This window comes from Centruroides sculpturatus, unplaced genomic scaffold, assembly GCF_000671375.1.
Source record: "Centruroides sculpturatus isolate CEXI.00-Female unplaced genomic scaffold, Cexi_2.0 scaffold172, whole genome shotgun sequence".
Lineage (NCBI taxonomy): Eukaryota > Metazoa > Arthropoda > Arachnida > Scorpiones > Buthidae > Centruroides > Centruroides sculpturatus.
This window is the reverse complement of record NW_019385305.1, coordinates 311,302-328,677: the sequence shown is the minus strand read 5'-3', so window position 1 is coordinate 328,677 and position 17,376 is coordinate 311,302. Positions and strand designations below refer to the sequence as shown.

Genomic DNA, 17,376 nt, shown 5'->3' with positions numbered 1-17,376 from the left:
ATTTAAAATCAGCAAAACTGTGCTTATTTATGTAATTAAGACTTTAATGCGACTGTCAACGAGGTAATACATGGAAGACATAGTTTGTAAAAATGAACTGATGAAAATACCAAGGTGCTGTAACAATTAAAGGGATGTAAATAGGCATCTGGGACAGACCGACCACAGAAGATTCCTGGGTTGGAGACACTGCAGTTTGAAATTGTACCAATGTCAACCAATCCTCCGGGTCGTTAGAATTTGATGACAGGGGATGCAAATTAACAATATGTAAAATTAAATTAATATGCCTCAATGTCCTTAATTTATTCAAATATTCTTTCAATCACCAGTACAGTGTGTATTTCTATTAATAGGACTTATTAAACTGGTATATAAGATTACTGCAAATCAGTCACACAGATTAAAATTGTTTTATTTACATTTATCTGGACACATACATATTGCGTTTCGGACTTTTATGTCCCTCTTCAGCAGGTATTTAACTAATAAATTCTACATAAAAATTAAAACAATAAACAAATTTAATTTTCCGACAATATATTTTTTAAAATATGCCGACTATAATAAAATATAAAATCCTTACAATTTTGATGTTCTTTCTTTCTATTCCAATTTCCATACAATAATTCAGTTTAATTACTATTAACAATAACTTTAACACATTCCTATATTAAACCATAAATTATTACTTTAAACGATAACATTTTACTTATTTCTACATTTAAGACTAATCTCAAACTTACATCTCAACTTGTTGTTCCTCACTTACACTTTGTTTTGCCCTATCTCTATAGTTCTCTTTATACGTCAATCTTGTGTTTCGTTCTATGAATCTTCTCCATGATTGGTGTATTTCTCTTCCGGTATTATTATTTATTCTATTGTTTTGTTTAATTATATTAATATGTTCGTATAGTTGACGTTTATAATTATTTTTTTCTTTTTTTCTTATTTTTACTGAATTTAATACTATTTCACATCCTGTTGAATTGCAGTGTTCAGCTACTACTGAATTTGCATAATTTTCCCGTATTGCTCTAATATGTTCACTTAATCTTATTTTTAATTTTCTTTTTGTTTCACCAATATATGTTTTTTCCGGATTACAATTACAATTAAAAGAATACACTACTCCCTTTTCTTCGGTTATATCATATTTTCCTTTATTTCTATAACATAGATGTTTCTTCGTTGTATTAACTTTTTCTGGTATTATATTAATTTTATTATCTAATATTGTTAATGTATGTGTCCAGGTAAATGTAAATAAAACAATTTTAATCTGTGTGACTGATTTGCTGTAATTTTATATACCAGTTTAATAAGTCCTATTAATAGAAATACACACTGTACTGGTGATTGAAAGAATATTTTAATAATATGTGACTTTATTTCCAGATTAGAAAACTTTTCCGGACTAGAAAATATTATTATGATTCAACAATTCTATTCAGAAATGACAGTTTACATTGGCTAACCTCAAAACTCAGATGTGACCCAAAGTCTTGGATTTGACAGAAGAATGCTTATTGAACAGACTTTCAAATAAGCAGAGAATCATTTCCTTTGGACATTATGTATTAATCTTCTTCACCACATTTGCGATTTTATCAGTGGACTGAAAACTCATTGATAAATTATGAATTATATTTAAAATAATAGTTCTGGAAGTGGAGGTCAGACATGAGGCTCTGGACGGGTCCAAACCCTCACTAAAATTAGCATTAAAATAATTTTGTTTTAAAGAAAAAATATAGTAGTTAGAAATAGATTTTTTTATGAAAACGTGACGCCTACTTTTAAGCAATAGAAGAATGTAAGTCCGTCGACCATATCCGGTTGGAGATCGAATTAAACGTCGATTTTGACCTCTCCGCGCCCCCGAAAGGTTTCGAATTGTCACCAATGGGAAAATGGAATCGGAGGAAAACGGATAAAACCCCGGACATTCAAGGACGCGAGGGCTTCTTCTCCCGGAAGTTTCAAGTGACGGATCTATTGTTGTGTGTCTCGTGCCCATCTTCGTCTCCATCTCCCGACCTCGGATCGACATCTTTACATCAACGGAAGTCGGAAGTCGACCGCATCGTCCCGGAGTCGTCGATGGAATTGTTCATTCGCGATCAAGGGACACTCTTTCAAAATGGGACTATCTTGGAAAGGAGAGAAAGACCCAGAGGTCGCAGCCGACGTAGAACTTCCAACATCGCGGAAATCTTGTAAACTTCTTTCGTGTTTAATAAACGGGTTGTGTTGTTGTAAACGAGGCATCTATCTCTGACTCAACTGCTTCCACTTGTCGTTGATTGTTACCGCTCTGCAGTCCAGAGGGCAAAGGAGACGATGACGATATATATATCATCGTTAATTACGTTTTTTAAATTTCTCCCCCCTTCGGCCCCACAGACAGAGATCCTGGTAGTGTAACCAGAAACGCATCTGCACAGTATGCAGATGCGTTTCTGGACTCAAACCCACAACTCCCACAAGTTGGAGTTGTGGGTTTGAGTCCCACAACTCGCGGGAGTTGTGGGTTTGAGTCCCACTTCGGGACAATTCTTTTGTTCCAGAAATTCTGAAAGTATTGATACTTTATATAATTACTAAAATTGTAACGAGATGGTGGCCTAACCACCTACCTCTAGACATATTGCTTTGTATCTAATTATTAACTTAGCCTTATTATAGTCCAACAATTTGGTAGATCATTTGGTTTTAAAATCTGAAATTATTCCATTTTCTAAAGAATTTCATAACTTCTAGCAATCATTAATGGTTATATTGTAAACTACAGACGGAATATGTATATTAGAAATAATTTATTTCTTAGCATATTAAAACAAATTTCTAAATAAAAATTACATCTTATTCTTAAAATAAGAACATAAACTTTAAATATAACATTATGATGGACTAGTACAGTTTGCATTCTTTAACAATTGCAGCATTTGTTAGTCATGACAATGGACAGTTTTCTTAATTCTTAATTTAAGCAGTTCTCATCCAAATAATTTTCTCATCAATAAATTATAAATTGCCTATTAATAAAACTAAGCCATTCTTTTGTTGTATTTTATTCCTAAAAGGATGTATTAAAATTAAATATAGCAAAAAATAGGATGTCTTCAACAATGATCAATGAATCGCTATCAGACCGGATTCAAATAATTTCTGTATCTTGGCAGCAATGTCTGGATTTTTCAAATGTCTGAAAATGTAATACAAATGCATTAATACAGTATAAACATTTTATTTAAAAAAAGCATGTGTTTAAAATACTTTCTTATAATGAATTGACTAGGCATGGTTTGTTTTCTGCCAGAACGTGAACCAAGAATTGAGTCAAAAGCGCTAGCAAGTCGATAATATTGTTTCAAGGGGCCATCTACAACCATACTTGCCATTACCGTGGCAGCAACATTGCTGCTGGCATAAAAAAGAATTTTAAAATTGCACATGATTGTGCTAGCAAAATCAGACATTGTCACTTTGACTCCACTTCATTTCAAAAATGAAATCAGGACCTCCTATTTTTATTACATTTTTAATTTCCTTGTCTCACATTATGTAAAATGATGAAATTCAATTAAAACTAACCAATAAAATTTTGAGAACAAACTCAATTCTATAAACCCACTTATAAGAAACTGCTAATGCTCTGTCTCAATAATAACACTACAATCACAATATTTGTCAATGGAAAGACAAAAACATCACAAGAAGAAAAGCACTCTGTAATCATTATTCATTTATTCTTTTGCATTTTTCAAATTGATACACTGGTTTAGATGATCATTTCTAGTCTTCCAAGTGAATATATCAATTTGATTTGAAAGTATTTGTAGAATCAATGACAACAATTTGAAAATATGTTATGTACTGGAAAAGAAATACTATTACTGCTTAACTATTCTTCAGCACTTGAACTTCCAGTTTTTCAGATGAAAATTGAATAATTTCTTTCTCTACAAACATATCAATATGAAAAACAAATAACAACCAAAAATAGTCAAGAACATAGATATACAAATAATACCAAACATTTAATGTTCACCAATTGCCAACCAATTGATATTTTGATTTTGCATCCAGTTATATATATGTTTAATATAGATATAGAAAGAAAACGTACAACATCAGTACTGTAGCAAAGAAACAAAGTGTAAATATGGATATGATGAGATAATTTGGAATGAACTGAACTATGATTATTTTTTCCTGCATTTCATCATCATTAATTTGCTCATTACTGCATATCTTCAAATTTATGGAAGATTTAATATTTGTCATCTGTCAGAAATATTTGCTTTAAGAATGATCATCAGATTATCTTACTGATTTAGTTATTTTGTTTATTAATCAATTCGAATGGCACCTGATAGAATGTAAGAATACATCTGTGATCCAATCAAGATTAATATCAAGATTATGAATTATGAATGGCTAATTCATAATCAAGATTATGAATTAGCCAATCTTGTTTTGGAGAGAAATACAAGTAGATCTTACAATAATATGATTTTGTTCTTTATCTTGCAGAGACTATAGTAATAGATGTTTATCATGTGATCATAAACTTTAATATAAACAAATAAAATTCTCTCTTCATATATAAACATCTTAAACTCCATAGTTATGTATTAAAGCCAAATGATTGCCAATATTGGGAGTTGAGAGTTCGACAGTCCTAATTTGGGCTGATTCTTTTCTTCCAGAATCTTCTGATCTTCTAAATTAATTATTAAAATATTAATTATAATTATTAAATTCAGAAAGAGAAGGCATCTAATGCCTGCCTCTAGTGCCAAATTACTTAGCATTTAGTTAATAATAGTAGTAGTAATATAGTCTGATATAATCTGGCATCATTTGGCTTTAAATGAAATTATCATCTTTATTCTGAATTTATTTGCATTTATATTAATAGATAGAATAGGTCACATGTAAAATTTCATTATTATAATCAAAGAATACATAAACTTAAAGAAAAAAAAATGTTAACTTACTCTTGTAATGCTTTTGGATCACTTTGCATTTGTTCTAAAATAAGCCTCATTGCTGGATCTGCTAGTATTTTTTGAACTTCTGGATCTTCCATTGCGTGTCGTCTCACTTCTTCAGGATCTGCATTAGATGCTAATCTACATTTGCGATATAGATCTACTGCTTCCTGTTAAAACAAATATACTATTTACAATTCATGTTTTTACCATTATTTTATTTCCAAAATTTCATTTATTTTTAAATAATCACATGCATTACCTGACTATTTGGATCTAATTCGACTGCTTTCTGAAAAGCCACGGCAGCTTTACCATGTTCTTTTAATGCCATTAAAGCCATTCCTTTACGTATATAGCCTTTAACTGGAATAAGATTCATTTTTACACATAAATTTAGCAATAAATAATATGAAGTTTAATGAAAAAAATATTAATTTGGCCAATTTTCAATATTACCATGTAAATGATTAAAATAAATTATTCATATGTTAAAAATGAAACCTAATTAGTACTGTATTTATTTGAATATTCTGCACACTCAATTTTTTTCAAGATACTAGTTAAAAAAAAAAAAACTTGATCAATTTAATTTATCATATATTTTATTAATTTTATGATCGTAACAGAAGAGCAACCTTCATTCTTGCTGTTTTGCAGCATTCAATATGGCAGTGGTCAGTTTACAAGTCCACATGGTAGTAAAATAAAAATATACTTAGGGAAAAAAGTAAACTTTTTGTATAGCTGATAAAGATAAATTATCTGCAATTTTTAGTAACATATTAATATTTTATAAGGAATTAACTTATTAATTAAATGAAAATAAGACTTCTTTACTTTGTTTCATTTGAACTGAAAATGAAAAACTGTTAACAGACCAATAGCTTAAACTAAGTATTAATATAGATATAATGATTATTTACTGTCAGTCTCAATTGTATATTTAACTTGATTTATTTATTCTCATTTTCACAAAATTAGTCTCACAAAAACGTTTAATTATATTACTTGTAACTATCAATTACAGACAATCATTTTATTAAGCAAAGTCATCAAATTGATAAGAAAAATTTGTCACTAGCAAAGAAAGCAAAATGCTTAGAACCAACTATTCCATTGAAAGTTTTAATTCTTAAAAATATTTAATTCTATCCATGGTTAATTCCAAAGAGTAATTAACAAAGACCTTGGCCTGTAAATCCCAGCCATGTAATTTTTGTTTCTCTGACACAATTTGAAATTTTTCTTGGAATAATTTGTCATGCTCTGTGATGATCATTATGCTTTGAAGCAATTTTACTTATTTGTCTACATCTGAAATTTCAATTTCCCACTTTATTCAGGTTAAGTTAAATTCTTCATACCCAAAACCTCTTTCATTGCCTAATTGGACATATTTAAAATCAGTTTAGCATTATTATTCATGATTCAGCTGCTTTAAATAAAGTGACTGAATCACGATTAAAGATTCTGGACAGGTTTCTGGTTTTAATAAACTTTAACACAGAAAATTGCTTCATTCTAAAGAATTTTTTCCATTTAGGCAGGTTTCTGTTTTGGACAGGTTTTATTATAATAAATAAGCCTGAATTTTAATATCTAACTATCTAAAGCTGGAATTTAGATATTCTGAAAGTGAAAGTTGAAAGAGTAACTGTACATTAAGCAAAAGTAGCTGCTTATGGTCCAGCTCCAGGTCAAGCTTTTCCCCTAAAATTTTCTAATTATTTAATATTATTAATACAAGATGACAACTTAAACTTCAGACCTTTATTTAGCTTCATTAATATAATCTAAATGTGATAACAAATCACAATATAAAAACTGGCACTATTATGTAATAAGGCTGAAATTCATTTATCCATTTAAAACTCTGACAACTTTCCAACAAATACAAAGAAATAAAAAAATTAAATAAAAATTACAGCTCAAATTCCTTATTCATTAAGTAAAGAATAATACTAAGATTTATTATTAATGAATTTTAAGAAAACATTCTTCAAACTATCATTCAGTTTCTAGTTGAGAAAACTGATCTTTATTATTTCCATAGGGTCTGCTTTGTATGTGGGGAGATTGCAACTTCTTTTCCTTATTTTGTTAATTGAGAATTACTCATGATGAAAGAACATCACGAGTAATTTGCCAGTTAACAAAAAAAAGAAAAAGAAGTTGTGATTCCTGACATTCAAAAATACCCAATGAATTTTAAGAATCAAAACAAGTTTTGAAACAAATATTCATTTTTATTCCTAAAATTCATTTGTATTTCAATTTTGATATTATTTTAATCCAATGTACCTGAAGTTTATTAAGTAGTATAATTATGCTTTAAAAAATAAATAAAATTCATTCCGTTAAGTTTTATTTAATCCACTTTTAATTTATGAAACACTATTTACCAAATGAAGGATTTAATCGTATGCAATCTTCACAATCTCGAAGAGCCATTCTAAATTCTGCTAATTTTTGATAACAAGCTGCACGATTACTGTATAATTTTGCATCGTCAGGATTTCTTTGAATTGCTTCGGTGTAATGTTTAATAGCAGTTGGATAATCTCCTAAAAAAATAAATAAAATCATATTTATTACAATAAAAAAGTTATTTTAATAAATAGAAATGTATGTATATTATCAATACATTGCTGTAATATTCAAGTTTATATTGTGACTATCAAATTTGTTTAAATTGCAATAATCCCTATATTAAACAGTTAATGCATTCCATGAAATTGGAATACTAATCAATGCAGTTTAATTTAACTAAACTATCAAATTAATTAATTATTTAATTAATCTTAATATTTATAATTAACTGACAAATTAATCAAGACTTCCAAAATTCTTACTAACTTTCTACTGCCTCTTGACAACACAAATAATTTAAATTAAATTAGATAATTCTTTGAAATATAGCTGTTGATCCCAACAACAAAATAAAACAAATAATTTAATTTCATAATTTGTTGCTGATGTCTAAGTAGTTTTGTGACTAATGTATTTTTTATTTGGTTAAATTAGTTAATAATTATATTATTAACTAAATAAATTTAAAATTTCAAAATTTTTAATTCATGGTATCCCTTATGTAGTAATAATAAAATCTGGAATTAGAACCGTAAGTTTAGTTTTTTCTAATCTAATGATTATAAATTTCAAATTTATTTATTAGAAAAGGTATTGGTGAAGATTTTCTTTATAAAATATTAAATTTCCAAAAGATAAAAATTTCACAATATTCATCCCATCATTTGGCCGTGACAATTTTCTAGTGAGTAATTTCCCATAGACTAATTTAGAGAAAGTTGATCAGATGATTTGCTATACAAGCTAGCATTTCATTCAACATTGCAAGCTTGCTAAATGTATGTCAACTGCTTATAAAATATAAACTTACCCTCAAAAACATACCACATGAATTAAATTCTTACCTATGCTATTTGAAATCTATTATCAATTTATAAACTGCATTAATTTGAGAAATGTGTTAATTGAGGGTTATTGTAATCTGTTATTAAGAGTAACACATTCTGAAAAATTTATAAATTATACGTTTTTGTCTTTGAAAGAATAAACATTAAAAAAAATAATAAACTAATATAAGCAAACTTAAATTTTCATTGATATATGTGGTCTGTTTTCCTAAATAATTGCATATGTAAAATGCTTGCATGAGATTAATTACGTATGAGCAGAGATTAATTAAAAAATCATAGTAAATCACAGGTTAGATTCTACAATAATTTATCATATAAAACTTTGAAGTAATTTCAGTTTTCTATCTAACTTTGTATCATTTCTTTCTTTCTCTTCATTGGTGGAGATATATTACACTCATTTAAAAAATTAATTACAACATTAAAATAACATAAAATAGAATTGTTCTATAGAAGTGGTGTTTTTTATAGATTAGGCTGAGTAAAGATGTAACTTTGTAGATCAGTGTAGAAACTAGAAATAATTGCACTTTCACTATGACGTAGTAAATGGATAAATCAGTGTATATTCTTTTTTACTGCCCTCACTATAAGAATATCATGAGATTTATGTTTATGTGCATATTTTAATTTCAATAATATATGTATTAAAAAAATCCAAACATAAGCTATGTACATTTGAATTTGCATAAACTGAGAAACAAATTAATGCACTAATTGAAGTAAAACTAAGATAAATATGCTTTATTTTACTCACATTTATGAGTTTTCATAATCTTTTAAAAAATTTATATGTAATAATTGTTTTCTTTTATTGACATTTTCTAAAAAATGTGGAATATAAAAAAAAACACACTAATATTTGAAAATTTTCATAAGTTTAAAGATTTTATTTCTTCTATTGGTCTTAATGAAAATTTGTTTTAAAAATATTAAAATATTTATTCTATAAATATATTCAATAGAAATTTTTAATCAAAATACCTTTTTGAAAGCAATCATTGCCTATATTTTTTTCTTCAAGTGATTTTTCAGGATCTATATATGCTTTTCTTTCTTCTTCTTTAATAAGTTTTTCTACCTACATTAAAATATTATTAATTTTGAATATCTGTAATCTGCAATATCATAAATTACAGTAGTTACAATGTATTCTACAGCATTTGACAATTAATCAAAAGCTCTAACCATGAAACTCCTAATATTTACTTAGCAATCACAAGATCGACAATCATTCCTGTTATTGTAACAAAAGTGAGGAATCTCTGAAATGTTATTTGCTATTTTGGGTTACCAAAATACAAAGACTTTCTTCTTCTTTGATCTATTCTATACCATTTGATTTTATTAGTAAGTACTCATATTTTTCTTTTTAATTAACCTTAGATAATAAATCAACTAAAGACAGCAATAACTGAGATATTAATGAAATAAAATGAATCTATCTTGAGTTGTTAAAATAATCACAAATTAACTCAAAATTGTACATTGCAAACAATATGTGTTTGCAATGTACAATTTTGAGTTAATTTGCAATTATTTTAATATTTCGAGATAACATTAATTTTATTTTACTATTACATATCAGTATTTGTCCATAACAAATCTGATCTTAACTGTTTTCAATACATAAATAAAATGTATAATCTAATTTATAATCTTATTTTGACAGAGCCTTCACTTTATAAGTAAACAATCTATACAATTTTGTGAATATGTAAATTTTTTCTCCATCCAGAAAATTATGTCTGGCAATTAAGATTAAACAATTAATTCTATCAAGCCAACTTAGATTTGTAATGAAATAACAAATTTAAATGTACATTTATTATTATTTTCATCAAATTATAAATATATTTTTCACAGAAATGTTTGATGTACTATCCCTGCCTTATTTTAAACCAAAGTATTTTTAGAAGATAACATTTAACAGAACAAACTCAACAAATAATCAGATCATCAAAACACACCTTATGTTGCCGAGATAATTTTATTGAAGACTAACGTTTTTGGCATCTCATCATACCATTACTTATTATAGTATGAAACACATCTAATCGCATCTGTAAAATGTTCATATTGGTAACAACTACAGGTACACATTTTGTATAGATATAAATTCATTAATTTGTCATTGAAGTAAATTTAATTTGGAAAAAATTCAGTTCCAACAGCTGAAAGTCAAAAGCTAAAAAGAATTCATCTATTTTCTCTCCTTTGTTAATAGAACAAAGGAGAGAGAGAGTGATAAAAGATTTTTTCTAAATCAATTCTTTGTTGTTTAAATGACTTAAATAACAAAAGAAAACTGATAACATTATCAAACGTTACTTTGAAATTCTAAGGCTTTTTCGAAAATTAAAAGCAAAATATTTTGATCATTTGCAATTGTTACAACAAAACTATACAATAACTTTGATGATGATGAATTATATCATCATTATAATCATCAACAATAGAAATTTTCAAATTAACTAGATCAGACTTTTTAAAAATAATTATAATAAAGACAAATAATCAAGAGGTATCAATACCATTTTCATAATTCACACTTTAAAATTTCTAGTTTATTTTAAACTATTTTAAATAATAACAATGAAAAAAAATCATTACATTTGATAAATTTGAAAAATTCTTTTATTTGTATGAAATAAATATGCAAAATTATATTGCAATTGCAGACATACAATCAAAATTTATCTAATACTAAAAATCCATTTTAAAAATTTCATTTAAAAATATATAATTATTTGAAGATAAACACAAAAAATAATTTAAGGTTTTCTGTCCTTCTCATAGCACAGAAACACAATTAAACAAAAGCAGAGTTAATATTTCAGAAAAAAAGTAACAAAAGAAAACTGATAAAATCATCAAAGAAAAACAAAAGGCTCTTCCTCTCCTTTAAATTAAGGGTTATTTCACTTATGTTTCATTGTGTGCCTGAGTTCTGGATGATCATAATTAAACTACTACTATTCAACACTGTCTAGAAAGATATTTAGCAAACAAATGGAACCAAATTTGATATGGTGACATTTTGGGACATTCAGAAGACATTTCCTTAAAAATTTAGTACCAAAATGCACTGTGTCACTTTTGGCATTACAAGCAACAAATATTTTGTTTGTACAAGATACTCATGCTATATAGGGTTCTTACTAATGCATGGGATACTGCTCATGGCAGTCTTATTCTGGAGGTGATAAATAGTATGTTTAAAGGGCAATCATAATTAATTCTCTGATGTTTCTCACATGCAATATCCTATTGTTGTCCAAGGCTGCCAAATTTGCAACAAAGCTTTGATAACCACACTTTTTAAGTATCTCAACAAATGAAACCAATTTTTTGTTGCTTGCAGTGCCAAAAGTATTATAATGGCAAGTTTTAGTACTAATTCTTTTACAGAATTACAGAATTGTCTTCCATATGTTCTGAACTGTTGACATACAAAATTTGGTCACATTTGGACTGCTAAATATGTCTTTACATAGCACTGAATACAAGTTATTTATAATAATTACAATCACCCAATATAATAAATTAGAAGACTTCAACTTATTTTTTGTTTGTTTTCAAATTATACACATTTTTCAAAATTTATCTTTTTATAATTTCATTATTTGTTTGAATGTGACATTTGGTAATTTTCTAGATCAGCCAAAATTCATTCCTTATATAAAAAATGAATATAATTGCTCTAGAAAAAGTGCTGAATTTTAAATACAGATATGATTTTTTTCTGTTTTAACTTTTATGTAAAGACTAATATTGGACTTCCTGATGTTTATATATTTAAAAGCTAAAAGATAGATCACAGTTTTACCATACTTTTTAAACTAAATACATTTGATTCAATGTAAATATCTCAAAAGCCAAAAATCAATTTCTAACCAACAGTTACTGAAAACAATTTTAAAATTATAATGACAATGGCTAAGAAGTCTGCTACTTATTTCCGATTATAAGCAACAAGTATAAAAATAAACATTGATTTCTATATCAAGACTTAAATAATCTGTAGTTTAAACAAACATTTTAAAAATTTTTTGGAAGTACAGGTAACCCCCGTATAACACGGCACTTCTATAGCACGGATTCACTCTAACGGTTCGAGAATTGGGTAAAACCGTCATACAACAGGACATGTAATAAATTTTTACATACATAATAATAATAGTTCACGAAAATAATAATTTTCGTGAACTATTAGTACTTAAGTATGTAAATTTTCTCTTCTCGCCTTCTGTCGATACACGTGGTCCTTCTCGAAACTTGTTTCAATGTTGCCAGATCGCGACGCTTCTGCTTCTGATGTTGCCGAATGTTTTTCCCTTATTCCATACTTGCTTTATTCTTCATAAGTGCTTAGCACCATATAAGGAAATTTATAAAGACCTTTTAACTAGAAGCAAGCAATCTAAAATTACACACTTTTTGCAAAAGGTAAAGCATGGATCTGAAGATAATGCAGAAAAATGCTCAGAGGATAAGGATAACTTGCCAAAAAGAAAACGCTCTCGGTTAATTAATAGTGTTTTTAGTGATGACGAAGAAAACATTGTTTAATTTATATTAATATGTATCACTTAAAAAAATGTTAATGAAGATATTTATCTTAATTATGAAAATATACTAGCATGATTTTTAATTTTTGGAACCTAACCCTCCTTTTCGTATTAGTTCTTTGTTTCGTATAACACGGATTCGCATAACACGGCAATTTTTTGGAACGTAGCTACCGTGTTATACGGGGGTTACATGTATATGAATTATAAATAAAATTACTTTGTCTTTTATGTAAACCAATTAATAATATTTATCTTTACACACACAACTATAATTTTCAAGTTTATTGGCTTTTTAAATTCTTTCTGTTCTGTGGACACTAACAGGGTCTTTTCAGCAAACCCATTATGGATTTGACCAAGCTTATAATCAGACAGCTGTGTGGTGAGGGATGGGGCCAAACATATCCGAATGGACCACCTCCTGAAATATTCCCAAATTTTTCAACCTGTCTGGATCAATCCTGGGATCCCAGAGCCTAACTGCTCGTCCATCTGGTCATTGATCCATGCTAGCACCTTATTAATTAATTTGCATATACTAATTAATAAATTCAAACAAATTGTGTAATAAACATTCTACTCAAATATTTGTATTCAACTATTCATTTTAATTTTGATAACATTGGTAATAAGACACTTACGAAAGTGTCAAATTGATGCATTGAATATATTTGAAAAATAACTAAACATTTCATATTTTTTTATGTATTTAGCAATAATTTTTCTGAAAATGGATTGAAAAATTTCAGGTAATAATGGATTTGTTTTACTGTAATTGATTTCATTAAATTAATGTTGTTTTAAAAATATTAAAAGTCAAAAACCTTGTATCATTCAAGAGAAATTAAAAATAAATATTTTTCAGTTTAGAAAAATAGTCAATACTCTCAATTTTATTAGAATAATTATATAATATTAAAATATAATATAATAGAAATAATAATAGTAAGAGGATGAAGCAATAGTCATATGAATTATTTACAATATGTACATTTCTGTACAACTTTTGTCATACATATTCTAAAATTGAAATGATAAGATTAGCCTGGCACCTTAGCAAGGATGACATACAAAATTGTGAAGTGTTCCATATTTATATTTTTTTTATTAATTGAAGCTAGTTCTTTATATTCTGAATATGAAAAATTTCATTAAAAAAATGACTCTATAATGAATTTGTTTAGTCCGAATGATATATTCCAACAAATGCCATTTTATCAGCAAAAACGATATTGAAAACTGGGTATGAGAATGATTACTCACATATATCCTTCATAACTTGCATATTATAGTGTGTTAAAACAATTTCATAATTTTGTGAAAAATAACATCCATTTTTATTTCAATTATGTTTTTATCCAACATTTAGAGATATTAAAATTCATTATAATTACAGTAGACCCCCCTATAACATGGTAGATACATTCCGTGTTTTATGAATTCCGTGTTGTAAGAGTCACTTAAATACATGAGCCAATCACAGCCCGGCAGCGTGTACAGTTTGAAAGGTTTTCTTCCATAAAATTAATCGATTCTAGATTAAGTTGACTCAACATTTCCAAATCACGTATAATTTTTTGGAAATAATCCATATAAACTATGCTATAAACAAAAAATTGTAGGATTACTTACTGAGTGCGCACCGTTCAAAGACGCCATTGCTTAAGCGTTTTCGTCGCAGAGCAACTCATCGAACAGCGGGCGCGTGTTTCCTGATAAGTTATTTTTCTGCGAAAAATTCGCTGAACTTTGGAGACATCATTAACATAAATATAATTTTTATGAACGTTCAATAATAAATGGTTTTTAGTAGGTCTGCTGCTCGTTGAAACTCAACAGTTTGTGCAATGTCCGCTATTGGTCTAGATTCGACCAATCCTGTCGCGACACGAGTCGGCAATGACGTTTTACCGTGTTATACGAGTCTCCTTTAGCGTGTTATGCGAACACGTTCGCAATTTTTCGCCGTGTTATACGAATCCGTGTTATATGAACCCATGTTATAGGGGTCTACTGTATTAATTTCAGACTAAAAAAGGAGTTACCAATTCAATTCCACTATAAATGTAAAAAGCTATGAAATTATGTCTTAAATGTACAATTTATATAATTTCAGGAATCACATGCTGTATTTCTTGAATATGTGAACAGTGAATATGTAAAAAACTCAAACTAGAATAAACTGATTTGATTTAAACTGAAAAAAAAAAGAAAAAATACAGTAAATATAGTAATATAGTGGGTGATCAGTTAACGAACAAATTGGATAATGAACACTTTCACGAAAGATTTTTATGATCGGACAATGAACACATGTTTGGATAATGAACACTTCACTGAATAAACACAAGAAGCGACGTAAAATAACAAATACCGATTGGTCTTCCTTTGTCTTCAGGCAACAATTCGAAACTTTTCAGAGCGCAGGAGATGTTGACATCAACGTTCTACCCAGTATATACTGATCGGATAGTATTCCCCTGAACTTTGAAACTCTCACTCGTAATTCCAGTCTTTTATATTTCCGACAGAAACAATTCTTTTACATTTTCTTCTGAAAATGAGGATTTATGCCAATATCTGCTATTAAAGATCTTTTGAAGAAGGAGGGATGTCAGAACAACGGTCTTAAAATGGCATCCAAACCAGGTTAATAGGCCTAGGGATCTCTACAATTACAATGCTATTAATTACTTCTGAAAAATCATGAAGACAGAAAAGCAATCGACATTGGACAGATTCTTTAACTCCCACAAACAGAAAAAACATGACTAATAAAAATGCAAGACTGTGTATATATTATTTTTATTATTACATATGAATAAACGTAGCAAGAAAGTATATATTTTTTATTTTTTTGGGGTCTCCAGAACGAATTAATCAAATTCCCATAGAAACCTATGGTAAATTGATAATCGGTTAACGAACAATTCGGATAGTGAACAAAGTCTTGGAACAAATTATGTTCGTTAACCGATCACCCACTGTATTAAAATTTCTTCTTTCTTTATATTTATCAATTCCCAAATACAAGATAGTGATGATAGCTGAGGTAGTTAAGGCAACAGCCTACAACTCTGGGGAAACTGGTATCAAATATGGACAAGCAACTCTAGAAATATTTCATGGATGGTCTACACATCCAACACATTTGGGATAGACTCCCAAATGAGTTGAACTTTAGGTTATGTCTGATATGGCAGCATCCAGCAATCGTGGGCAGAAAAAATCTTTGTATGTGCTTCCAGTTCATGAGCAACCCATCCAGAGTGGACACATATTATTAATTAATGAAATGGCAATGAGACAAGTTTGTCGAATGCTTGCAACTAAAAATAGTTTTTCATATTATATTACCAAAACATCTTACGATCAAAAGACAATATTTGTAAGAAATGTCAGTTTGGTGAATTTCACCATTTGTATCATGAAATAAAATCAAATATCAGCTTCTCTTCTTTTTTTGGAAGTGCAAGCAGTGGAAGTGACAATCAAACTTGTTTGGTAGTTGCTTCCTGAACACGCATGTAGAAGCATCATCTGGTGGTCACTGCACACTAAATGCAGTTACTCCAGACATGCACACATTCTTGTATTGGTTTGTCTGCTCTGCTTTGCAGTATGTTCATGCCCACAGTCACTGCCATGTAGGATGTACCCTTATCCCTCACTACTCAACGAGCCTCCCTTGGCATTGGATATTGTAGCTGAACCTTTTTCTTCACATCCTAATAAATGTGAAGAAAAAGGTTCTCTTAGTGCTCACAGGTCAGCAAAAGGAAAAAATGAAATAAACTTTATTCTGAAAAAATAATACCTACAAATAAATTTTCAAAAGCTAAACATAAAGCTACAATCATAATAATAATAATAATAATGCTTAAACTATTTGTTTCTTTTGTAAAAATGTTTCTTTCTAATAAAAAAACTGTTACATCTGAAAATAATTAATTTTTATATCATATTCTATAAAGAATTTGATATAATTATAGCAATATAAATAATAATTAATTTATATATTTAAATAAATCCAAAATTCTTACCTCAGAAAGTTTAGTTAAGATTTCAGGAGTCCTATGTTCAGCTAAGGCTTTCTGATAATATATTTTAGCTTCTTGTAATTTTTGCAAGTGACGATAAGCTAATGCAATGCGGGCATAAGCTCTGAAAAGTTGTTTCATTTTTTAAAATTATTTTATAGTAATTTCTAAGCAAAGCTCAAATATAAAAGCATTGAATTTATTTATTTACTTAGTTAACATTTAGTGTATTATACCTTGCTTATAATATTTTAATGATTAAATTGTACAAATATAAAAATAATTATAATCAAAAACAGACCTGTATATTTTCATG

At 28.2% G+C, this 17,376-nt stretch overlaps 1 protein-coding gene and 1 pseudogene across 1 annotated transcript in view; one reads left to right on the top strand and one right to left on the bottom strand.

The window, feature by feature from the left end:
- Nucleotides 1-2,598: 2,598 nt before the first annotated feature.
- Nucleotides 2,599-17,376, bottom strand: part of LOC111637417 (stress-induced-phosphoprotein 1-like) — a 28,099-nt gene continuing 13,321 nt past the window's right edge. The window contains exons 4-9 of the mRNA XM_023382903.1: nucleotides 17,064-17,184; nucleotides 9,431-9,527; nucleotides 7,409-7,570; nucleotides 5,266-5,369; nucleotides 5,010-5,173; nucleotides 2,599-3,211 (exon numbers count right to left, since the gene is read on the bottom strand). Of these exons, the coding sequence (XP_023238671.1) occupies nucleotides 3,139-3,211; nucleotides 5,010-5,173; nucleotides 5,266-5,369; nucleotides 7,409-7,570; nucleotides 9,431-9,527; nucleotides 17,064-17,184 (721 nt within the window). The 3' untranslated portion in view covers nucleotides 2,599-3,138. The remainder of the gene's footprint in view (nucleotides 3,212-5,009; nucleotides 5,174-5,265; nucleotides 5,370-7,408; nucleotides 7,571-9,430; nucleotides 9,528-17,063; nucleotides 17,185-17,376) is intronic.
- On the top strand, nucleotides 14,018-14,117 carry LOC111637425 (annotated as a pseudogene).